The 25,718-nt window shown below is 46.0% G+C and overlaps 1 protein-coding gene across 2 annotated transcripts in view; it reads left to right on the top strand.

Annotated features, from left to right (window-relative positions):
• The window catches only part of LOC135913111 (uncharacterized), a 110,962-nt gene that overhangs the window by 65,061 nt on the left and 20,183 nt on the right, over positions 1-25,718 (top strand). For both annotated transcript variants that reach the window (XM_065445784.2, XM_065445783.2), the window contains 2 exons: positions 12,340-12,402; positions 13,098-13,189. In XM_065445784.2, coding sequence (XP_065301856.1) covers positions 12,340-12,402; positions 13,098-13,189 — 155 coding nt within the window. The remainder of the gene's footprint in view (positions 1-12,339; positions 12,403-13,097; positions 13,190-25,718) is intronic.

Raw genomic sequence — 25,718 nt, forward strand, 5'->3', positions numbered from 1 at the left:
AGGACCCAAACATACACATTTTCTGAAAGGTTTTACTGTCGTAAGAAAAGCCCGCGAGCACTCCAGTCGTTTATCAGGAGGTGTCGCTATTGTCGTCCAAAGCGGCATTCCCACACGGAACGTTTCATTATATACTCCGTACGAGGCAGTAGCTGTCACCGTTTTGTCATTTAAGACTGTCACCATCTGTTCATTGTACATTCCTCCCCATAGCCATTTCAAAACTCGAGATTTAGAAGATTTAATTGACCAGCTGCCGGAGCCTTTTGTTTTAGTTGGAGATTTTAATGCCCACTGCACTCTTTGGGGTAGCGATAAGAATGACCAAAGAGGACAACTTATCGAAGATTTTATTTTGACTAATAACATCTGTCTTTTAAATTCAGGGGCACCAACTCATTTTTCACCGAGTTCACGTACTTTTAGCTGCATCGATTTAGCATTCTGCTCTCCCGACATTTTTACCGATTTTAAATGGGATGTTCTGGAGACGTCATATGGCAGTGATCACCTACCGGGTATAATCAACCTCACCTCAACACTACCCATAATATCTCACAAACCGCGCCATTGGAAACTACGAATGGCAGACTGGTCTGTTTTCACAGAAAGTGCCAGGCTAGAGGAGCTGACTTTAACAGATTTAAGCATTGACGAAATTAATGAAAAATTTACTAAGTGTATTATTTTTGCAGCCGAAAAGGCCATTCCGCAATCTTCTGGCGTTGTTCCGAAAAAGCTTAATCCTTGGTGGTCACATGAATGCTCCGTAGCTAAAAAGCAGCAAAATAAGGCCTGGGGAATCTAACGCAGGTACCCAACATATAACAACCTTCTAAATTTTAAACAAGCCAAAGCGAAAGCTAGATATATCCGCAGACAGGCAGAAAAGTCTTCCTGGCAAAAATACGTATCGACAATAATAGCACCGTCACATCCAAAAGGATGTGGGAACAGGTCAGGAAGTTTAAGGGGGACTACGCATCATACACGATACCGATACTTACACCTTCAGGCACTCAAACAACACTACAAGAACAAGCGAATATACTTGGGGAACATTTTTATAACATCTCTAGCTCGGCTAATTCAAACACGTTTTCAAAATACAAACTGTCAGCAGAAAAGGAGAAGCTACCAACTGCTTGTATGTCAAGGGATGAATACAACGCTCCATTCACGGTACAAGAACTTAACCGGGTCCTCTGTGCTGGCAAAACAACTGCAGTAGGTCCCGACAGGATCCATTATTCCATGCTTGCACACCTGTCCCAAGCATCCGTAGAGGCTCTCCTTGAATTTTTAACAAAGTATTTGAATCTGGAAGCATGCCAAAGAGTTGGAAAAACGCAATAGTTGTGCCTTTTTTAAAAACAGGTAAATCCCCCACATCCCCAAGGAGCTTTCGACCAATTGCCCTGACAAGCTGTTTGGCGAAATCTTACGAAAGTCTCGTAAATGTAAGATTAACTTTCACGCTTCATACACGGAACTCCATTGATTTTCACCAGTGCGGCTATAAGAAAGGGTGTTCAACGATAGACCATCTCGTCCGACTTGAACACGAAATACGTGAAGCATTTTTACACAAACAGCACTGCCTGGCAGTGTTTTTCGACCTAGAAAAAGCGTACGACACCACGTGGAGATTTGGAATCTTACGTGACCTCGCCTCATTAGGAATCCGTGGCAAAATGCTAAACTGTCTGGCTGATTTTATATCCAATAGAACATTCCAAATCCGTCTAGGCACTGTGCTCTCGCGCACATTTATCCAAGAAAACGGCGTGCCACAAGGTTGCGTACTTAGCACAACACTCTTTATAGTAAAAATGAACTGTCAACAATGTCATTCCCACCTCTGTTATGCACTCCATATACGTCGATGATCTGCAAATAGCGTGCCGCGCCTCCAACTTACGAACATGTGAAAGGCAGCTCCAGATAACTATAAACTAATGGAGTGGGCTGAAAAAAATGGCTTCCGCTTCTCTACTCAGAAAACTGTTACAGTGCTTTTTTCGCAAAAACGAGGGTTGTATTTAGACCCGGATTTAAAAATGAATGATGTCGCACTGCCGGTGCAACAAGAATATAAATTCTTGGGAGTAACCTTTGACAAAAAACTAAACTTCCTATCCCACATTAAAACACTAAAGATTAAGGCAAATAAAGCATTGAATATCCTCAAAGTTTTATCTCATAAGCACTGGGGTTCCGACCGAACCTGTCTTTTACGTATTTACCGGTCTCTTGTGCGTAGCCTTTTAGACTACGGCTCCGTGGTTTACGGTTCAGCCAGACAGTCCTACATCCAACGACTTGATCCGGTACATAACCTTGGACTGCGACTGGCAAGTGGTGCCTACCGAACTTCACCTATTCCAAGTTTATACGTCGAGTGTAATGAACCCTCCTTACAGCAGCGCAGAGCATTCCTCACATTTTCCTACGTACTCAAAATTCAGTCATCACCCCAACATATATGCTACAACATCCTCACACAATGCAACACACGCTTACACTACACAAATAAACCGAACACGATTAGGCCACTTGTCCTGCGGTATGAGCAATACTGTCGGGATTATGAAATTCCCCACGAAGTCCCCCAGGTTGCCTAGAAACCACAACGGTTGGCCCCATGGTACGATTTCACACACTTATGTGATTGGACGTTAACACATCTAAAGAAAAGAGACATCCCACACGAACACATTATACAAGAATTCCGTGCACTTCAGGACAAATATCAAAATTACATGCAATATTACACTGATGGCTCTAAAACAAAAGATCACGTGGGTGTGGGGGCCGTAGCGGAAAATTGGGAAACAAGTATTCGATTACCACAACAAGCTTCTGTTTTCACGGCTGAAGTTTACGCTATCTGGGTTGCTGTTAAAAAGATTATAACTGATAAACACAAACATAGTCATATATACTGACTCGTTAAGCTCACTGAAGGCTCTACAGTTGATATCTGAGTGTGAACCCCTGATAGGAGACATTTTAAACATGTTGGTGCTTAACGAATACGGGAGGTCAATTCGTCTCTGTTGGGTCCCAAGCCATGTTGGGATACCAGGTAACGAAGCAGCTGATAGATGTGCATTGATGGCAGCGCACAAAGATATTACAAACACGAAACTCCCATATAATGATAGCATCCGTGCAATTAGAAAAGCCTTAACAGTAAAATGGCAACGCGAATGGGACCGTTGTGTCGACAACAAACTACATCTCACGAAACCCATAGTTGGCGAGTGGAAGTCATGCTATCATCAGGAGCGCTTCATCGAAGTAGTTTTATGCCGACTACGCATTGGGCACACACACCTCACGCACAATTACTTATTTACGAAAGAACACACAACAACATGCGAGAAATGTCAACAGCCACTAACAGTTATGCACATATTACTCACATGTACGCAGACTGAAACACACAGACGAACACTTTTGCACAAATTATATCCACTACACATACCTTTACACCCTGCGCTAATCTTAGGTGATGATCCGCTAGTCCCATTATGTGACCTCCATAAATTTCTACACGACACTGGATTTTTACATAAAATATAGATTAACAAAGCCTTTTCCTGCATAAACATGATTTTAAAAACACCTCGTGTTTGGCGCAGCATAGCCTCAGCCGCTTTTGCGCCATTAAACCCCATTTAACTAACTAAGCTTCTCGCTACAGCCGCATTTCGATGGGGCGAAATGCAATAACGCCAGTGTATCGTGCATCGGGTGCCCGTTCGAGGTACCCCCCCCCCCAACTACCCAGCGTGTGCCAACTTGCGCCGTCGGTACATTGTCGCGGGTAGGCACGGTCCATTCGAGCGTCAACTCCCAGGGAACCAAGCCATAGGTTTTGAAAGAGGCCGAGGTGCCTTCTCTTTTAAAGGGGCGCAGAACGTTTCGCTTTCCTTGTCTTTTCCCTATACTTTAGCACTGCTGCTGGCTGCAGCTGCGGTCGCTGTCTTGCACGCCGCGTCGCGGGGTGGTCGAGAACGCGCATAATGTACATACAAGGTAGCGACGCAGTAGAGGTGTCTGGACCTTCGTGGGCGTCGCCACAATACCCTCTCTCAAAGAATGGGTGTTTGATAGGGTGTCACTGTGTTGTGGAGGTGCGCATTGTGCGAGCAGCGACAGAGGAGGCGCGCTGGATGGATGGGAGGATGCATGGATAAGGTTGAACCCTCTAAATCTGGCGGCGGCTCACGCCACCTAGCCGTGACCAGTGATATCATTTGTACTTTGAGGAAAGTGAAATTTCACTCTTGCCTTGATTTCAGCCACCATTAAGATAACCTATGTTTGGTTATTTCTACCCGTTTAAAGTCTATTTTGCCTCCATTGTCTCTAAACGCCATTGCTTCGAGAAAAATCAGCCCCGTTGCTTTGCACTGTACGGCGAAGCCCTTTACAGAAAAGTATCGGGTGTTCAGCCGTTTCCTGCTCTTATCCACACGCACCGCATAACGTGCCTATACCTAGTTACTGGACTCGGTACGTCTTAGTCCGCAAAACTCCCGTCCTGGCTTTAAACAACAAAGAGCTTCCCCTAGATATCGCAGATATTTTATTAGGCAATTTCCTGCTGGAAACTTCTGTGCGTTCCTACTGCCGATTTCGTCTGCATCCCTATTTCCACAGACCCCTGTTTCTTTAACCTTTTTCTTAACCGATGATTCTTAACTTTGCTCGAACCTGTGATCTCATGCCGAGGACCGCATTGCCGAAAGTCAGACGATGAACCATCACCCATCTCCAAATCTCTCACCACTTCGTGCCTATTCGAATTCCACGCCGCCCAATTTCTCATAATAGCTGCATTCCTGCTATCCTCAGTCGTTACACATTTTTTAATGTTCGTTTAGGTTCTCATCCCCATCGTTTAACCATGCGCCAAGATATTTGTACTTATCCACTCCTTCCAGCGTTACTTCCTGTATCCTATGCTCGCCGCCCTGATTATCATTAAGGATCATGACTGCCGATTTTTTTAGTGGGTTTATTGGGGCACCCTAATGCCCTCTGGAGTTCTCTGGTCCTTGTCACACTGCTCTCTGAAACTCCCTGGCCATCGCCCGTTATATTTATTCACCCGTTAGCCCCCGGTAAAAGCATTGCAGAAGCTGCAGCGCTTACATTTGTACGCATTTGCAACAGCCCAGAGGGTAGATAGCACAGTAAAAAGATAAGAGAGAGAATGCATAAAGCCAACGCCCCAATGAACCGATGAATAGCCACTCTTTGCTCGTGGCAGCTTGCATGGGATGCTCGCCGGAGAAGGGAAAGGCGCCGTCGGAAAGTTTGCTTTGTTTCGGGTCTCGGCATTAAAAGAAACGCTACTACTAGACATGGCAACAGTTGCGGACACACGGTAAGAAATTTAATTCAAGGTATCATACAGACGTCTCTGCCGCCATTTCTTAAAAATAAATGCCTTGCATGTTTGTACATTCGGACAACTGACGCAGGGCGTGCAGACGCGAAGCTGCACTAAAACACCGCAGCGTCAACAGTCAACACACAAGCGGCAGTGCAGCAAATCAACGCTTCAGTCAAGGTGCGATGCTCCCGTGTGAGCGGGGGCATCGCAGAATGAGTGTTCATTTTCTCGCAGGCTACGAATAATGCCGCATAACAGTGCCTCGAGCGAAGACGTCTGCTACGTAGATAAACAAGCGGTGCACGCACGGTAGCATTTCACACCGCATCACGACTGTCGTACGACGTCAACATCACCGCCAAATATCGTCACTGAACGCAAACAGCGCAGAACACTTTGATTACATCGGTTACCAACGTGCGTGGGATCTGCACAATTTTTGAAAACATATTTCTCCATTTATTAAGTAACGGATGATTCAAGATAAAAGTGATCGTTCTTGGAATGCATGACAACATTCACAGCAATGGCGCACGTGAATAAATTGTCTATGAATCGTCTTGACACTTCGCAGCAGCCTCCAGTACCCGTAGCGCCTGACTGCAACGTGGTTGCAATGGCTCTGCGTCAATCGGCAGCGCTCGACTGTTGCGGAGTCTGTTGTGGATGGGCGCTCGCAGCCCCTGCGCGCGTCCTCCTCTCTCCTCTTCCTTCGGCGCACTGCGCGTTCTCCCTCTGCACTTTGCTCTCTTCCTCTGCTCGTCGCTGTCATGTTATCCCACGCTCCGTGCCAGATCGCCGCCCACTGTCCTGTCATCCAACGTAGATGAGGTAGCTGAAGGAAGCTGTCGCTAGAATAAATTGAAGTTAACAAACATCGCTATGTATTTTCTGCGTCTAAAAAGCGCCTGGAATCTTCTTACTTTATCAGTGACCACCGCTTAGGTGCCTCACGCTTGTCGCATTTGGTCCACACTTCGTTTTTAATCATCCACGGGCAAGCACCCAATTAACGCTGCCTTTCTCCCTCTATGTTACTATTAATAATATTAATATTAATATTATTATTATTGTTATTGTTATTATTTATCGACCACCCTCATGCAGCATTTCACTGTTTTTTTGTAGAGCTTGATGAAACTGTGCGGCAGTGGAGCTCAGTGGACCAATTCTGTTTGATTGGAGACTTTAATTTCAACACGTTGCGCCCCGAAAAAGTGTGTGATTGTCTGTTGTCCACCTATGGCTTGGAATGTACAATTGGAGCTCCTACTAGAGCGGAATTAATAACCTAATCCAATCCTTTATGGATCACATGGCGGTCAGAGCTCCCAACTGTTCATTTAGGTGATGTACCATTCTACAAAGGTTGGCTGACCCCTACTTTGTAGCATGCAGTCTTGTATTACCAGACGCATCTGGAACGCCGTCGGTCAAAACCGCATCTGGGCAGTGCAGATGCCTTGTCCCTATAGTTAATCAGTACAAGCTTGATAATCTTATCGTTTCGTTTGGCTGGGCATCCTTAACCAAATATGATTGATTCGTCGGGCAAAGTCTATGAAACGTTCTGTACGCAAATGAAAAAAAAATGAATTGCATTGCACATGGCTGATAGCTAAGCCAATAAGAAAGGGTCACTGCTGGATGAACACGGAAATTCTTGCTTCTATTTCATACAGAGGTACTTTGTGGACACGTTGCAAAAAAAAATGCGAGTAAAGTAGCATTGCAATTAGAACACAAGTTGGCAACAAATAGAACTGTTGCTCTTCTGCATGGCGCCAAACGCCGTTACTTTCAATAATTTTCAGTTAATGTAAACAAAGCTTGGTCTTCGGCAAATCATCTCTAAGGAGGGAGTTCCAGTAAAGTCTGTTTTTGGTGCTTTTCAACAACCTCCCACAGCAGTGGCTGATGCTTTCAACAGGCACTTTGTAAGAGCGTCCCAAAGAGCTGTGCCTCTATGCACAAATACTCGATCGTTAGAGCAATTCGTATCTGCGTCAGCTTTTCTTCCGCGCATTTGGAGGTGTGACCTGGAAAGAATAGTTTTCAGTTTCCGTCCCAACAAGCCCCCTCGATATTATGGAATATATATACATGCAATCACAAGGAATTTCAATGCTCTGTAAGCTATTCTGCATATGCTGGATGGTTTTTTGGGAAGTTACGAACTTTCGGAATGCCTAAAAACTGCAGTGTTTTACCACTACACAAGTCGGGGAAAAAATATTGAAAACTATCGGCTGATTTCTACATTGCCAGTTATTGCTCAGGTCTTAGAAAAATTTATTTTCAACTCCTAACAAATTCTTAAAAAATGTTCTATCCTGTCTGATGGACAGTTTGGGTTTGTTTCTGGGCATGGGACTGTGGCTCTGCTTGAGGAATATTCAGATGAACTGTTCTCGGCATTCGATCGGTATCTTTTTACGTGTGCTCTGTTCTCAGATGTAGCGAAAGCGTTTGACACACTGTCATCAAATCTTGTTAAGTAAGCTGTATTTTGGGGGATTTCGCGGGCCTTTCTACAGCATTCTAGAAAATTACTTGAGCAATAGATTTCAAGTTTCAACAGATCATCGCTACCGATCTGTTATTTTTAGTTCTAAGCTATCGCTTAAAGCTGGAGTTCATCAAGGCTCCACTTTATCGCCATTGTTGTTTAACATCTTCGTTAATGGCTTCGCTTTAGCAACTTCCAAATGTTCGGTGTTCCAGTATGCTGATGACACTGTCTACTTTGCAACATTTCTACTGAAATGTTGCAAAATGACGTGTACAATGAAATGCTTTGTTTGACTAACAATGGAACTGTTGTTAATGCCCAAAAAACACAACTTGTTTGTTTTCGCTCTCCGCCAAAAAAAAGCTGCTGTAGTTATCATGCCTCTCTAATTACATGAGTCGAACTGTGCGTCTTGTAAATGTGCGCCTATTCCATACGTGGATTGTGTGAAATATTTTGGAATATCGTTAGATAGTAACTTAACTTGGAAACATCACTTATCACTTATCAGGCACGTACCCAGGGGGGGGGGGGCCGGCCCCCCCCCCGAAATCAAGTGGCATACCCCCCCCCCCCCACCCACGCCACCACTCCTCACACATTCCTAAAGCGCCGCCAGATCAATGTTGAGACTTGGCAGCTGTTCATCGGTCAGCATTGCGCTGCCTTTTTCACTCCTTTTAGATGGCTGTAGTTATCGGCATCTCTTGTAATGTGAAGGACAGTTTTCTCATAGATTCCGCACCCGCGCGATTAACTCGAGATGCGTTCAGTTGTCGCCATCTATTCAACCGTCACGCGCATAGCTGTTGCTTTTGTTAGTTCAACTTTCTTTGTTCAGGCTGATCCTGGGACCAGGAGAGGGATGCGGCTATTACTCAGCTGGTCTGTACTCTCATGGAACGAGCTGCGGCCGGAGAAAACGCCAATTGCGTTTATGTGATCCCTTTTGCTTCATTATTTCCTTGAGTTACGGCTCGCCGCGACGCTGGCAGATGCCCGGAACCATATACAGGTGATATGGGTTAGATAAGGTGGGAAATAACATAACGTGAAAGAGCGTCCATCATGAAACCCTGCAATTACCCTTAAACCCATAAGCAAGATGACTGTCGCCCGTTACCTCGTCTGTTTTTGCCTAATTGTATATCACTTTTCGTGCAAAATTGGCAACTGGAAACAAAAATCACAAGGAGTTGAGAAATTTAGCGATCTACTAAGGGAGAGAGCCAAGGCAACAACCAAACTGCAAGCAAAAACGAACAATAAAAAAGTTACACGTTGTTTATGAGAATATTTATGGATCAACATATATTTATTTAAAAAGGAAGTAGGGAAAACGCCGCCGGAAGTGGAGGACAATTACTTGTTTTGAATGACGTTCCTTCTACAGTTATCGCTGGAACCGCCTCACGAAGCCACTTGTCCTGCTGTGCTTATGTGGGTGTTTTTCTAACCTTTCGCGGTGAGCGTAGTACGTCTGGAATCGCAGATTCCTGCGCTCTACGCGGTTGTATGGGACTGGCGGCCGCACAGCGTGATGCGATTCGCGGAACTGTCAAAACTGATCAAGAAGGCGAAAATAACTGATATTCGAAACTATAACATGAGAAAGACGGAAGAAGCCGTAAGAAATGAACGCAGCCTGAAATCAGCAAAAATAAACCTGGCATAGGAGAAACCATCATGTATGCACTAAAAGATAAGCAATCTCGAAGATATAGTAAAAGCAGGGGAAAAAGTCTAAGCGGACCTGTATACAGTACCTAGAGGAGTCACGATACCTCACTTAGAAATAGTAGTGAACGGGATACAGAAACTCTCCTATAACTATCAACTATCGATGAGGTCAGAAGGGCCCTGCAAAACATGAAACGATGAAGAGCGGCAGGAGAAGGTGGAATAACAGTTGATTTTTTCAAAGATGAAGAAGACCTAATGCTTGGAAAACTGGCGGATCTTTATACGAAGTGTCTATCGACTGCAAGGGTCCTGAAAAACTGGAAGAATGCAGACATTATACTAATCCACAAAAGAGGAGACGTTAAAGAATTGAAAAATTATGGGACCATTAGCTTGCTCCCAGTATTATAGAAAATATTTACCAATATAATCTCCAATAGAATAAGGGCAACACTGGATTTTGTCAACCAAGGGAACAGGCTGGCTTCAGGAAGAGATACTTTACAATGGATCACATCCATATCATCAATCAGGTTATCGCGAAATCTGCAGAGTACAATAAGCCTCTCTATGTGGCTTATATAGATTACGAAAAGGCATTTGATTCAGTAGAGATACCAGCACTCATAGAGGCACTACGAAATCAAGGAGTACAGAACGCTTACGTAAAAAGCTTGGAAAATATTGCTACATGCGTGTGGTATTTGTTTGTTTGAACGAGGCGCGTAGGCGCCATCACTCCAGAAAAGAGGACGAAGAACGAACTGTGCTCGCGCTGTGAATCTAGCCGGTCAGCGCTGCAACCGTTGTTGTAAATATATTCTGTAAATAGTTTCTCGTGTTACTGACTCGTCCTTCGCGTAAGAATATCTACAGAGGTTCTACAGCTACCTTAATTCTACACAAGAAAAGCAGGGAGATACCTATAGAGAAAGGGGTCAGACAGGGAGACACAATTTCTCCAAAGCTATTCACTGCGTGCTCAGAAGAATTCAAGCTATTAAACTGGAAAGGCTTAGCAGTAAATATCGACGGCAGATATCTCAGCAACCTTTGGTTCGCCGATGACATTGTTCTATTCAACAACAATGCGGACGAGTTGCAACAAATGATTGGACACCTTAACAGAGAGAGTGTAAGAGTGGGGTTGAATATTAATATGCAGAAGATGAAGATAATGATAAATAGCCGGACAAAGAAACAAGAGATCAGGATCGCCAGTCGGCCACTAGACTGTGAAGGAACAAGTTTACCTAGGTCAATAATTCACACGGAACCCTGATCATGAGAACGAAATTCACAGAAGAAAAAAAATAGGTTGTATCGCGTACGGCAGACATTGCCAGCTCCTGACTGGAAGCTTACCATTATTATTGAAAAGTAAGGTGTGCAATCAGTGCATTTTGCCAGTGCTGACATATGGGGCAGGGACTTGAGAGCAAGTTAAGGACCGCGCAAAGAGCGATCGAACGAAGATTGCTAGGCATAACGTTAAGAGAGAGAAAGAGAGCGGTTTGGATCAGAGAGCGAACGGGTATAGACGATATTCTAATTGACATCAAGACGAAAAAATGTAGCTGGGCAGGTCATGTAATGCGCTCGTTGGATAACCGTTGAACCATTAGGGTTACAGAATGGGTACCAAGAGAGGGGTACGCAATCGAGGACGACAAAACACTAGGTGGAGCGATGAAATTAGGGAATTCGTGGGCGCTAGTTGGAATCGGTTGGCGCAGGACAGGGGTAATTGGAGATCGCAGGGAGAGGCCTTTGTCCTGCAGTGGACATAAAACAGGGTGATGATGATGATGATGATGGAGGTGGTGCCCCCCCCCCCCCCCCCGAAAAAAAATCCTGGGTACGTGCCTGTCACTTATTTATTCTAAACTGATGTCCATCGCTTGGCTGTTGTTGAATACCAAAAGGTTTGCACCTTTGCTTGTAAAACATGTTATTGCACATGTACTGGATTATAGTGTTGAGGTACGGCATTAGGCTTCGGCTTCTGTTAGGATGGTTGGAGATGCAGGATAGACAGGATTATAAAAAAAAATTCTTCAAAATGTTGCCTACAATTCCCTAATAGTAAAAACTGCAAATATCCTCCGCGAATTTAGTCTACCGAATTTTTAATCATTCCTTATTGAAACAGCTGGCGTCAAACATTCTTGGAATTCGGCATTCAAAAAAAGAAAGGAAAAAACGCCGCCACAAGGAAACTTCGAAAACACGTCCGTTATGTAGTTTATCGTTCAGCCAGAAGGTATGGTGCAGCCAGACGCTGTTTATATGTGCCGGACATCGGACATCTTGAACAAGTTACCAGATACTCATGAGAGTGGCTTGTTGGGACTAGAATGCCAGCAAACTTTAGAGCAGGAAAAAATCGAGAGGCATGTTCAGTACGGACTTGGGGGACGTTGTTTTCATGAATAAAGTTCAGTTGTTAGTCCAGCCACCTTCCTGTCTCTTTGTCTATGTCTGCCTCTCGATTTTTTCCTGCTCTAAAGTTAGCTGGAATTCTCCTAGCATTACCAGATACCTTTAACGCGTCTTCGAAAAGCACGCTGAAATAATTAATAAAGGAGCTATGGCGAAATTAACTTCCAGAACATGTTTGCATCGTAATATTTACTTCTTCAATTTCCATTGTCTTAAGTAGAATAACCAAATGTTTTTCTTGCCGATTTTAGTGACAGAAAAATTATTTATTATTTATTTATTTATTTTCCAGGGAGCTAAACAACCTGCGCTTTAACGAGACCAACCAGTCAGCTAACTTCATCGAGCTCAAGAGGTGAGTATACGGGCGGACCCGTGGAGAAATGCCAAGCACAAATCTCCAGGCTGTGGGGGGCCGTTTGTAAACAACTTCATTTTTTCCCCGTTCGTCGTCGGCTCGCGCTAAGGTATATACCACCTCCGTTAGCACTCAGATCAGCCACTCGGCAGAACGGACTATAGGAAATGAATGGGAAGAAAGTATTTGTTCTATTTTACAGAATACGGCCCCATGTTCGCGTTCAGTTCCACGGATAAATTGGCGATGCGATTTGTTTTTCTGTCATAACGAGAGCTTTTGTTGGCGGTGTCGCATTTATTGCCGGAGATGAACAATTACCCATCGCTTCTTTACGGTGCCGCAATGTGTGTATTCTGCATGAGAAGACTCGTGTCCGGCATAGCGTGAAAGTCCTTTTCGCTTCGTTACATTTCTTATAATTTACCGATCCCAAACAGCCGTTTGTGAGGACATCACTAATGGTGGAGCGTCCCTCCGACCACTGACGAAGCGCGGAAAGGAATATACTTGCAACAGAACCGTTTCATCAGCCCGTCCCGGCTTCCGCAGACTGGGTGGGAGGCGTCGCATTCAAGTTACGCGGTGGGCTTATGACAAGCGAAAGGATCTCCCGCGTCTTTTTATTTTTCTTGCGCCTCTGCACTCCCTGTAGTATAACACCGCCATTATGGGGTCGTCCTTTGTTGCAGAATTTATTGTGTCCGAGGAACTTACCACCCCGTCCTGATGAAGAGCTGGAAGGACTACGACAACCAGTTCTGCTCCGAGAACAGCGACCCGGGCAAGTGAACTATACGCTACTGCCTTTTTATTCCGTTCGTGCTAAACTACCCGCCGTGGTTGCTCAGTGGCTATGGTGTTGGGCTGCTGAGCACGAGGTCGCGGGATCAAATCCCGGCTGCGGCGTCCGCATTTCTATGCGGGCGAAATCCGAAAACACCCGTGTACTTGGATTTCGGTGCACGTTAAAAAACCCCAGGTGGTCAAAATTTCCGGAGTCCTCCACTACGGCGTGCCACATAATAAGAAAGTGGTTTTTGCAGGTAAAACCCCATAATTTAAATTTTTTCTGCTGAACTGATACATTGACATTTGATATGTGTCGTCTTCAAGCCAATCCATGCTCGGCGTACCAATACGAGACAGCGCAAGAGTTTGCTGGAGGTGAAGCACCCGCGGTAAGCACGCACGGGTGTGTTCGCGTATAAGCTAGGACAGTCACGGGAGCATCTGTGTCGGCACTCACGCAATGATTTGTCTCACTCGTAACTAAGAAATACCCGCGAGTTCGGAGCGATCTGTCCCTCTTATTACCTACCATTCGGTTCCATTTAAAGTGTTCTACAACAAGCATTTCATTGTGACGACCGTTTCCTCCGCGACATGATGAGCATTTGCTGCACTAATTGCACGGAAATATCGGTATTCCGCATGAAATGCGCAAATGGCACGCGCGCACGCCGGAGCAAACAAGATATTTACTGCATCTGTAGTGCGCATAATAACTCGCGAACATTATGTATTCTTACGAATGTAGGATGGTTTGGTTGTCGCCTCCCCAAAACAGGGAGCGCTCTTTTTTTTTCTTATGTAAACAACGTTATAGTATAATAATTTTCATCCGAAGTTTGCGCTCGATGCTTACTGTACCATGAGCCTCATCGGCGTCAGCAAAGTTGCAGTAGTCTGCTAGAAGCAAATTTTGTGGTATGAAGAACACTTGGTGGAAAATCTGTTCGCGCTCACAGCCCGTGCCCAGATTATACGAATGCCTTAACGGAGGATAGGTCAATGGGTCGACTTGGTTCCAGCGTTGTCATAAACTATTGCGTGGGTCAATTCAAAATATTGCGTACTTAAAGAGCCTAAAGTACAGTAGTGCTTCCGCCGTAGCACCTCCAATAGTTTCTGTATTTATGTGCCACATTCTAGGTAGTTTATACTTTCAGTGTACCCTTTCTCGGAAACTAATCGCCGGCCCGCAGTGGCATCTGCGTCAGCAGGTATTTGGTGTGCTGCGACACCAGGTACCCGAGCACATGGGGGTTGGACCCTCCCGCGTCTAACCGTGCGCGGCTTAGCCGTGTCTGGGGAAAGGGGGATCCTGGGGGTTGAGCCGATGCCGGGTGTTTGGACCTTTAAGGCCCCCCGGCGGAGGCAACACACCTCTTCGGCCGCTGCTTCACATAGATGGCACCCCGGACTGACCCACCCGGGGGAAATCGGTAGTTGCCATTTCCTTTCTCTTTCTCCCTCCAACCTTCATCTTTCTCTCACTTTCAATCCTTCCTGTCCTCTCTTTCATGTTACTTCCGGCTTCGTAGGGCAGCGAGGGTTAACCTTGTGCATTATATCCAGTCTTGGGTATATGTATTTGGTTATAGTGTGGTTGCACTGTTGGCGTGCGCAGAACTGAATATTTCCGTCCTGTGTCATCCCCTGGTTGGGCTCCATGGTGGGCGGCGGCCATCCCTGCCGAAAACACCATGCTTCTAATGGCCACTTCTTTTCCGCGACTACCTGATCGCCCTCAGAAACGAGGGCGCACCGAAGATATTTTCCAATATCTTAGGCTACCCAAGCACCGCGAGCGGCGCCACTGCTCCTGACGGGTAGCGCCATCTGTGGCAGAAAAATTCGAAACTGGGAATATCTACTGCGCATTTCTGCTGCGCCGCGCTGCAGCCGCTCGCTTTTTGTGCACGTGCAGGGCCCTCTCCTCGCTTTGCACGTGCGGCGCGTCACAATGTATCGGCTTCAGTGCGACTTCAAAAAGATCGGCCAGCTATTTTAGGCAAGCCAACTTGTTAAAAGGAGAAAAGCTCGTCAGTCACGTAAATTTTGTGACGCAGACGATCAGCGGCAACGATGCACAGCTCAATGCAAAATGTATTTCCAAAGTGAGCGACAACATCGTGTACGACGTGTGCCTCGATATGAGTGTCATTCTGTGATATGTTAAAAATACTGATTGTCTATACACACTGCGAAATGAAGCCGCGTACTCTCGATGTTCTTCCTTGTCGAATATGAAGCATATGTTTTAGTTGTTTTGATATGGCAGCCTTACAGTTGTTGTCGTCTACTGTCGGGGACGAACGCTTGCGGCGTGCGAAAAAAAAATAATTTTACGGCCATGGCATCCCACTGAGAAGCCTGCAAAAATACACTTTTGCTTCGCCCGTTGGAGCATCACCCACTGACTTAGCGGCGAGGCAGCTGAAATTTAAGCACTGGGAAGCCGGTTGAACTGATCACCTCGTTGATTTCGGCGGTCGCGCCATGCCTGCACTCGAATTTTGTGAAAGTATCGGCTTTACAGGTGCATAAAACCTGCTGCGCGAAGGCGGTTCAGTGTGAGTGGTGCAGAACTAAAGGCGTGATATGGTATCGTGCGCGTGATGCGCTCGCGTAATTAGCACGCTAGTGAACGCACACTCGATACAGTGTGCTAGTGTTTATATTAGTAAACGTAAACATATTATGTTGCCTTTATTTTCGCTTTATAGGGCAGCCTGGAGTATTGTGGCAGAGCTGCAAACTTTGAGTTGGCTTTGGAAATGCGCACCATGCCATGTTGCTGAATATTTGTAGAGGCAAGTTTGGAAGGCAGCTGCATTTGAAAAGTAGTGACAAATGGCTTCACTGTCTCGCCCTTATTTTTTTCTTTCATAGCTGCAGTGGTCGTGCCATGAAAAGCGGACTTCTTGCGTTCGAGAAGGCAGATGCGCCTGCAAAGCTGGCATTACGGAGCAGTGCAAGCACACAGATGCGGTGTGCATTTACGTCAACAATAAAGAAGTAAATACATGCACCAGCTAGCCCTAGAAATGGGGCAAGCCAAGCGGAAAGCTAAAGAGACGCTTAGAACAAGATGTCTCGGACCTCTTCCCAAATGAGTTAGAAAAACATTCATGCTGTAGAATGCACTGCTTCAGTGAAGTAACTGCACTAGTACTGAAGGTACAAGAATTAGGGGCTCGTTACGACACAGCAGCCCACGACACCGCAATACTTCGGACCGCGCTTTTCCCTTCGGCGGGGCCGCTTTTGCCATAGCGGAAACTCAATTTCGCACAAGAAGCCTTTTGATAACATTCCCAGCTGGCGACGCGACGCCCCAATGCCCCGGCTCGACTGAATAGCACGGGCGCGCACGTGCAGTGGCCACCTGCAAACTGGTTGCGCCTGGCTGCGCGGGCGCCGTCTATCCCCAGTTTTGCGCGGCTCGCTCGCTAGAGCAGCAGTGCGCGCTGTCGTCGCGCGCCCAAACTTGAGCTTGGGTTCCCTATATCTTGGAAACAAACCGCCAAACTTCCCCCGATTCCATGTAATTTATTCAAACAAAGAAAAGACCATGAGAATAATTTCTCATTTGCTCGTGTCTGAGTATCTCACTGAAACTCTTGATGCAGGCTATAAAGCATCGAAAATGGCTAGCGGTGATCTCCTTTTGGAACTCCGCGATCCGAAACAGTTTGAAAATCTCCCTGAAGTTGAGTCATTTGGGGAAATCCCAGTAACAGTAACCCCACACCGAACTATGAACACCAGCCGTGGTGTTGTTTCTGACGGCGATTTGATGGAGCTTACAGAAGCCGAACTGTTAGAAGGCTGGAGTGAGCAAAACGTGATCAATGTTAAAAGAATCATGCTAAGGCGCGGCGGGAGAGACAGAGAGAGAGAGAGAGAAACAACTTTATTGAGCCGAGCTCGACATCTTCTTAGACGCCGTGGATGGAAGTTGTTCCCTCTTCACGGGACCCATATGCTTCCTGCTGGAAGGAGATGAAAAACAAGCATCCTGTACTGACTTTCTCCTCAAGTATTCTGCCTGAGACACTCGAGGCCGGCTATGTAATGCTACGGGTCAGGCCGTATGTTCCAAATCCTCTCCGCTGCTCCAAATGCCAGCGTTTCGGCCACAGTTCCCAGAACTGCCGAGGTCGGCGGACGTATGCGAAATGTAGTTCCAGTGACCATGCCTCTGAAACATGCGAAAACGCTCCACACTGCGTGAACTGTGATGGCGAGCATGCCGCATACTCGCGGTCATGCCCGTCATGGAAGAAAAAGAAATATTCACAAAGTAAGGGAAAACATATCATTCAAAGAGGCACGCAGGCGGGTAGCGTACCTTCCAAAGACCAGGTTTGCCGAAGTGGCGCGTTATGGGGCAGCGTCACAATGGCCTCCGGCAGCTGTTCGAACCACAAGCAGTGAGTCGGCAGTTACGCCATCTGCCCCCGCGGCGGTTGCAGCTAGCGCTGATCCGTCAACCCAGCAGAAGGGACCACCGACCCCGAAGGTGGGCGTAGCCGAGGCTGCCCCAGCCTCCCTGGCCCCTTCCAGCACTGGCAACAGCCGGCGCAGCCAAATCCCTCATGGAGCCCCCATCGACCTCTGGGCTGGTGGGCGCAAGGGTCTTGCCTTCCGAGGCAGGACTCACTCGGAAAACTCAGCGCGTATCCGGCGCCTCACAAGTGGCAACGGACACTACACCTATCCTCAAGGCGCGCCAAGCGCCTAAGGAGTGGCGAGGCTCCCTGGAATGCTTCAGAATGGGCAAAACTCCCATTACAGGGCCTCGAAAGAGCTCTGTAATGTATGGCATCACTTCCGTTTCCGTACACACAGCCCCTGTTTACTTCCAATATGGATACATAAATCATTCAATGGAACGTCAGAGGTCTCCTTAGAAATCTTGATGATGTGCAAGAACTCATCCACAAACCGAATCCAAAAGTGCTGTGTTTACGGAAAACACACCTAAAATCAAAACACACAAACTTCCTCCGACAGCACACCATTTTCCGTAAAGACCGTGATGAGGCTAACACCTCGTCCGGTGGTGTAGCAATCCTTGCAGACAAGTCCGTAGCTTGTCGCCAGGTAGCCCTACAGACACCCCTCAAGGCAGTGTCAATTAGAGGGATTGTTTTCAATAAGTTGGTAACTGTCTGCACGATATATATATCGCCAAGCTATCACCTCCAAAAAGCCGATTTCTATAACCTCGTAAAACAGCTCCCGGAACGCTACATACTTTCGGGCGATTTCAACACCCAGAACTTGTTGTGGGGAGACGCGCGTTGCGACGCAAGAGGCCGACTCATTAAAAACTTTATTCTAACTTCTAGTGTGTGTGTGTGTGTGTGTGTGTGTGTGTGTGTGTGTGTGTGTGTGTGTGTGTGTGTGAAAACATATATTGTTATGAGGTCCGGAGGCTCGGCTTAAGCCAAGGCGGGCCGCTCCCGCATTGGCACTGTCAGGCCAAGCCTTTCAGCGACCTCATGGGCCCTCTGGACGGCCCTTAGTTGGTTCTGAAACAATGGGCTTTGAATCCTTTTCTCCCACTGTGTCCATTCTTCAACGAGGTTGGGGAGAGTCGCGGGACACCCAACCAGCATATGTGTGATTCCAATGATGCCGTTGCAATCGTTGCAGTCCATCTTAATCTCCTCTCTGGATATATTTTATTAATGGTGTATGGTGTGGGATATGTACCTGTTTGCAATAAGCGCAGTGAGACTGCCTGAGCCCTGTTCAGGTTTGAATGTGGCAATGGGAATTGCCTGCGTCCTAAATAGTAGTGTTTGGTAACGTCATTGTCTGTTATTAAATAGTCTCTAGGTTCCCTGGCTTTATGGTGAACGGCTCGGTTTCGACTGTGACGGTTAGCAAGTCGTCGTGCCAAGTCATGAGCAACCTCATTGAGGTTTATCCGAGTCTCGTCCGCTTTCCCCATATGCGCAGGAAACCATCGGATTTCAGTTCTCATAATCCCAATGTTTTCAAAAAGTTTAGCTGCAACACCAGCTACGTAGCCTTTATCAAAACACTTTATAGCGGATTTATAATCACTGTATATGCAGGCCCGCTTATTACTCCTGATTGCTAGAGCAATTGCCACTCGTTCCGCCACCATGGGGTCCTTGGCAAAAATAGTGATAGCATCTTGCACCTTCCCTTGATAATTTGAGACAATGGCCGTATATGCTTCTTCACCTTTCACCCAGGCTGCATCAACTATAGCTGCCAGTTGGTTCTGATGTTCTATTTCCTGTAAGAGCGCTTTAGCTCTTGCCTTTCTCCTTTCGACATTATATTCTGGATGCATGTTTCTGGGGAGAGTGTTGGTTCTGATCTTGTTCCTAACGTCCGTCCTTAATTCTACTTCATCCTCTATAGGGCTCCTTGATGTATTCAGTTCTGCACCTATTGCCTGTAATATGTTCCTGCCAGCTCGTGATTTTGTCAATCTCTCGTGTTGCGCTAGCTGTTGGGCCTCCGCGATTTCTTCCATTGTGCTGCGCACCCCTAGACTCACGCGTTTGTCAGTTGCAGCGTTACTGGGTATCCCTAGGGCTACTTTAACGAGCTTCCTGAGCATCACATTAAGTTTGCTAAGTTCTGCCTGCTTCCACTTGAATAATCCAGCCACATAAGTGAAGTGACAGAGAGCAAAGGCGTGTATTAGCCTTAAATCACTGTCTTCTCCAATAAGCCTCTGTGTCTATAGGTAATTCTCCTTAGTAACCTAATGACTTCATCTGTTTTATTCGAGATATGTTGTATTCTCCTATAGTTAGCATTGTTTTTGTCTATGTGAAACCTAAAAACCTTGATTGTTTCAACTAGCCTGATTGCGGATCCTTCATGAGTGTATAAGAGCACTCTTGGCTCATCTTCCGGAATGTAACCTCTTGGTTTGCGACCTTTTCTGCGATGTTTAATGACCAAGAGTTCTGATTTGGCTGCCGAGCATTTCAACCCCATGTCTTTCAGTGTGTTCTCTACAACATATAAACTTTCCTGTAATCTGGTCTGTCTGTCCTACATTACCCTTGGCACTCTATATGGTTATGTCGTTGGCATATAACACATAATGTATACCCTGAATTTTCGCCAGATTTCTTGCAACCTTGGACATTGCTAAATTAAATAGCATGGGTGCGAGCACAGCCCCTTGTGGAGTGGCCCTATTTCCCAAATTCTTAGCTTCTGATTTAAGCTCACCCAGCATGAGTTGTGCAGTTCCATTTCTAAGAAAGTCCTCAATCATGTTAAACAGTCTCTTACCTAACCCCATCTCCGAGAGGACGCCAAGTATTGCCTTATGCTTTATACGATCAAAAGCTTTTTCCACATGCAATCCCAAAAGAGCTTTCGTATGCGCTGGGCTGGCCTGTAGAAGTTGGTGTTTGATCAGCAGCATAGCATCCTGAGTTGACAGCCCGGGACGAAAGCCGATCAAGTTGTATGGGGGGATGTCGTTCTGCTCAACGTATTTAGTGAGTCGATTTAGGATTACATGTTCCATTGCTTTGCCTAGACATGACGTTAAGGAAATAGGACGCAGGTTGTCCAGAGTGAGTTGTTTTCCTGGCTTTGGTATGAGGATAGTATTGGCCACCCTCCATTCCTCTGAGTATACCCCTTTTCTCCAACATTCATTGAAATGTTCTGTTAGATCAATTGATTCATCATCCAGATTTCTTAACATCTTGTTAGTTATTCCATCAGGTCCAGCCGCCGATCTACTATTAAGACTGTGAAGAGCCGCCCTCACTTCACTCTCAGTGAAGTCCCGGTCAAGTTCTCCACATATGCTTCCAGTATATTCGAGGCTCTCGTCTTCTTCGTTTGGTTGTTTAAGTGGGAGATATTTGGCTGCGAGACTATCCATGATATCCTTCTGTGTTTTATGTTGGCTTTCCTGATGAACCAACTTAGATATAGCTGTTCTGTTGCTTGTCCTTGTTTCATTCTCGTTGAGCAAGTGCTTGAGAAGGTTCCAGCTACCTCCATGTTTGAGTCTACCACCAGCCGAATTACAGATCTCATCCCACTGTTGCTTCACGAGGGTCTTCGAGTGATCACCAATTTCCCTGTTTAATTGCGCTATTTTTTTCCTTAGCTTTCTGTTAAGTCTCTGCGTTTTCCATCTCTGTTATATAGACTGTTTGGTCTCAATCAGATGCGCCAGCCTGCTGTCCATAGCCTCAGTACTTTCCTCTGTCCTGGTTTCTTTAGTGGCCTCTTTGACGTCCTCTCCGAGCTGGATGACCCACATATGAAGGGGATCCTTCTCAGCATCTAGAGGCCCCACTTTCCTTCTGTTCGCCCAGATTTTTCTGAACTGATCCCAATCAGTAAATTTGAGGATTCTAGTTTCCTGTCTCGGTATGCGTATGGTTATGTGTATGATATAATGATCGCTCCTGAGATCCATTTTTGAATTTTCCCAATTGGCTCCTCTTCAGTTTACAAAAGTAAGATCTGGTGTGGAGTCCCTGCTTGTGGACGTGCCACAATGGGTGGGACACGCCGGATCAGTAATCAAGCATATCCCCAGATCCATGGCATGACTCCATAGCTCCTCTCCCTTCTTTATGTTCCAAGTGTATCCCCATGTGTGATAGGGAGCAATAAATTCCCCTTCAATAATGAGCGGGGAGGTTTTGGCAACCGAAAGCACCTTGTTGAGTGCTGTAAACCTGTCTCATGTCGTTAGGACTGCTGTAAATATTCAAACAGACAATGCATTGCGTCTTACCTCTGTTCCTTTTAACTTTTATCTCAACTAGAATAAATGCAAACCTGGAATGTCTAAGATGAATATCATGCTCAATGTATGGCAACTTTTTGTCAATGAGGGTCGCCAACCCCCTCCCCGTTTTTTTGTCTCTACATATAACTTTCTACCCAGTAAGCATAATTTCGTCCGCTAAGGTTTCCTGCCGCATAAATACTTTTGACCTGGCCTTAGATGACCTGATCACCTGTCGTAGTGCTGCTTTTTTGTGTTGGAACCCGCGACAATTCCATTGCCACACGTTAAATCCATGATTACTGTCCGTTGTTATTAGGTGAGGCTGCCTTTCTATTACCTGCTACTTTACTCTTTGTGATGGCCCCCGACAATCCAGGAATGGACTTTATACTATCCGCCTCCGATGGCTGATGCTCATCGTCGTCCCCTCGCGTCTCATTTTTCCAAAGTCTTTTCTCCACCGTTAGCCTCCATTTCCACAATTTGTCCACATTAAACTGGTCGTTTCCACTGTCTTTTTATCGCTTTAATTGCATCTTTTATTTCACTGAGGGCTGAAAAGACTGACTCATCCTCGGAACTCACCGCCCTCTTTTTAGGGGCAGGAGAGCTGGATTCTCCTGGATCGCAGGTTTTGCTTACAGGTCTATCTATCTCTATTCTAGCACGTCTCGACTGCTCTTTTTTACGAAGCTCTGCTACCCGCCTGGTCAATTCTTCATTAGCTTTTCATAAAGAAGTTATTTCTTTAATTAATTGCTCTATTCTGGCATCATTGTCATCACCCACAGCAGCCGAGACGCCCCCAGCAACTCTCGCCATACCTTTACTTTGTCAGCCCAAGTGGTTTGGAGTCTTCTTCTCGCCAAGTATTGAGTCCCTTTGCACGAAGCGCACCTGCGCTTCCCTTGACTTGGAGCGCCTTCTCTCCCTGGGTAGTGAACGATGCCTCGATCTGGTGCGACTCCTGGAGCGTGAGTGCTCCCTGTCCTCGGGCGATGGTCGGGCGCCAGCTGTGCGCTTCCGACTGCACTCTTGTTGATGACCGAGTCCTGTTGCGCTCTCTTCGACGAAGTCGTACGACGTAAGGGATTTGAAATCTTTGCTTACAAAACTTGTCACCGGTAGGGTGATCACCTTCACCAAATTTACTTAGGTACACACACATGTTCATCTCCTGGGTTGCAAGTTCCACATCCCCTGCACTGAACAAAGTCACGTGTTGGACACACATCAGAGTGGTGCCCGACCCTTCCGCAGGTGAAGCAGACGTCGAATTGCTTCCTGTCGAGGTAGCATCTCACTAGTGTGGATCCGTACCTGACAAAATTGGGCACTTTGAGTCCATCGAAAAGTACAACGACTGATCCCGACGTCTTGATGCGCTTCGCAGCCAGCGCACGCGGGTTCAAATCATGCACGATGTTTCTTGTTATCATAGCTTGCGAGTCTCTGATGACCACTCTTCGGATGACACCTTTGCATGTGGCATGTGGTGCCGCTTCGTATGCATTTGCCTCGTATTCTGCTTCCATAAAATATTTTGAGTGAAGTTCGGGCAGACATCTTCACGGCCCTCCTCTTCCGTTTGGCCGGATGCCTCGATGACTGCGGAACCAGTCGTGGTGGTGCTCACGTTTTTCAAATTGAGCCTGCCTGTTTATTAAGAAGGAACCAACACATTACAGCATTCAACACAATTCATATTGATCCTTGACCTAGCAATAGGATCCGCTTCCCTTCTCTCTCATCTGGAATGAAATGTGATGAATAATCCATTTGGAAGTGACCACTTCCCTGTAATGGTAAATTCAATACGTCAGCACGAATGCCCCCCACATACCCCCGGTGGAAACTAGCCTCCGTCGAATGAAATATTTTAAAGAATCAACTTGCTTATCACGAGATCTTATCACTGATTTTAACATAGACAATGCAGTAGCATATTTTACTTTTATAATCGACGCAGCTGAAAAGTTTTTTCCCCAAACACAAGGTCTCTCTTGTAAAAGACGGGCACCCTGGTGGAATGAGCAGTGCAGACTGGCACGAAAGAAAAAAACAATGCGTGGCGGTTGCTACGTCGCCCCCGACTGCAGAAAACCTCATAAAATTTAAACTGGCAAAATCGCAGGGAAGGCGCACGCGGAGACAGGCAAGGAGGGCTGGCTGGGAGAAGTTTCTCCCGGGCATCACTTTCTATACCCAAGAGTTCAATGTATGGAATGGCGTAAGAATCCACCCTCTGCCCTTAGTGGACGACCAAGGGACTACCTTGGAGGACCAGGCGAACGCTCTGAGTGAACACTTCGAACATGTATCAAGCTCCACACACTACACAAAATCATTCCTCAAATATAAACAATTAGCTGAACTTAAGACGCTTGATCGTAAATGCCTTCCGGATGAACCATATAACCGTCTTTTTAATATTTCCGAGCTTAAAGCTGCATTGAGCACATGTAGAAGCTCTGCACCGGGAGCTGATAGAATCATCTATGACATGATTAAGAACTTACACGAAGATATACAGATGACACTTCTGGCACTTTTCAACTATATCTGGGCTGCCGGATACCTCCCATCCTCATGGAAGGAAGCTATTGTTATTCCCGTATTGAAGCTGGGTAAGGACCCTTCCTTGGCGGCAAGTTATCGCCCGATAGCTTTTACAAGTTGTGTTTGTAAGGTATTTGAAAAAAATGATTATTCGTAGACTAGTACATTTCCTTGAACTGAACAATATGCTTGATCCCTATCAGTGTGGCTTTAGACAAGGGCGGTCCAGAACTGATCGTCTTGTACGCATTGAAGGAAATATCCGCCATGCGTTTGTACATAAACAGTTCTTATCGGTATTCCTCGATATGGAGAAGGCGTACGACACAGCGTGGTGATACGGGATCTTGCGAGACTTGTCGGGGATGAGCATTCGTGGAAATATGCTAAACATACTAGAAAGCTATCTGTCCGAACGTACCTTCCGCGTGAAAATCGGCAATCTATAGTCGTGACCTTTTATACATGAAACTGGTGTACCCCAAGGAAGTGTGCTTAGCTGCGCACTCTTTATCGTAAAGATGAACACGCTTCGTGCTTCATTACCGCCAACCATTTTTTATTCTGTTTACGTAGATGACATACAAATAGGTTTCAAATCATGCAACCTTGCAGTGTGTGAGGCAAGTACAACAGGGCCTGAACAAAGTATCTAAATGTGCAGACGAAAATGGATTTAAAGTGAACCCGAACAAAAGTTCTTGTGTGCTTTTAACAAGAGAGGGCTCATTCCAGATCCCTATATCGAAATGTATGGTCAGCGAATCGCTGTGAACAAAGAGCGCAAGTTCTTAGGCATGATACTTGGCTCTAAACTAACATTTATTCCCCACATAAAGTATCTCAAGGGGAAATGCTTAAAAACAATGAACTTACTGAGACTTTTAACCCACACAACATGGGGCAGCGACAGGAAATGTTTGATGAATCTCCACAAGAGCCTAATTCGATCACGATTGGACTACGATGCCGCGATCTATCATTCTGCCGCCCCGAGCGCCCTAAAGATGCTAGATCCGGTCCACCATCTAGGAATCCGACTGGCCACTGGCGCTTACAGAACAAGTCCCATTGAAAGTTTATGTGTAGAATCAAATGAATGGTCACTCCATCTGCAGAGAACATACATCAGCCAAACATATTTTCTGAAAGTCCACTCGAATGCTCAACATCCGTCTTTTAATAGCGTTAACGA

Source organism: Dermacentor albipictus, chromosome 2 (assembly GCF_038994185.2).
Source record: "Dermacentor albipictus isolate Rhodes 1998 colony chromosome 2, USDA_Dalb.pri_finalv2, whole genome shotgun sequence".
In the NCBI taxonomy this organism is placed as follows: Eukaryota; Metazoa; Arthropoda; class Arachnida; order Ixodida; family Ixodidae; genus Dermacentor; species Dermacentor albipictus.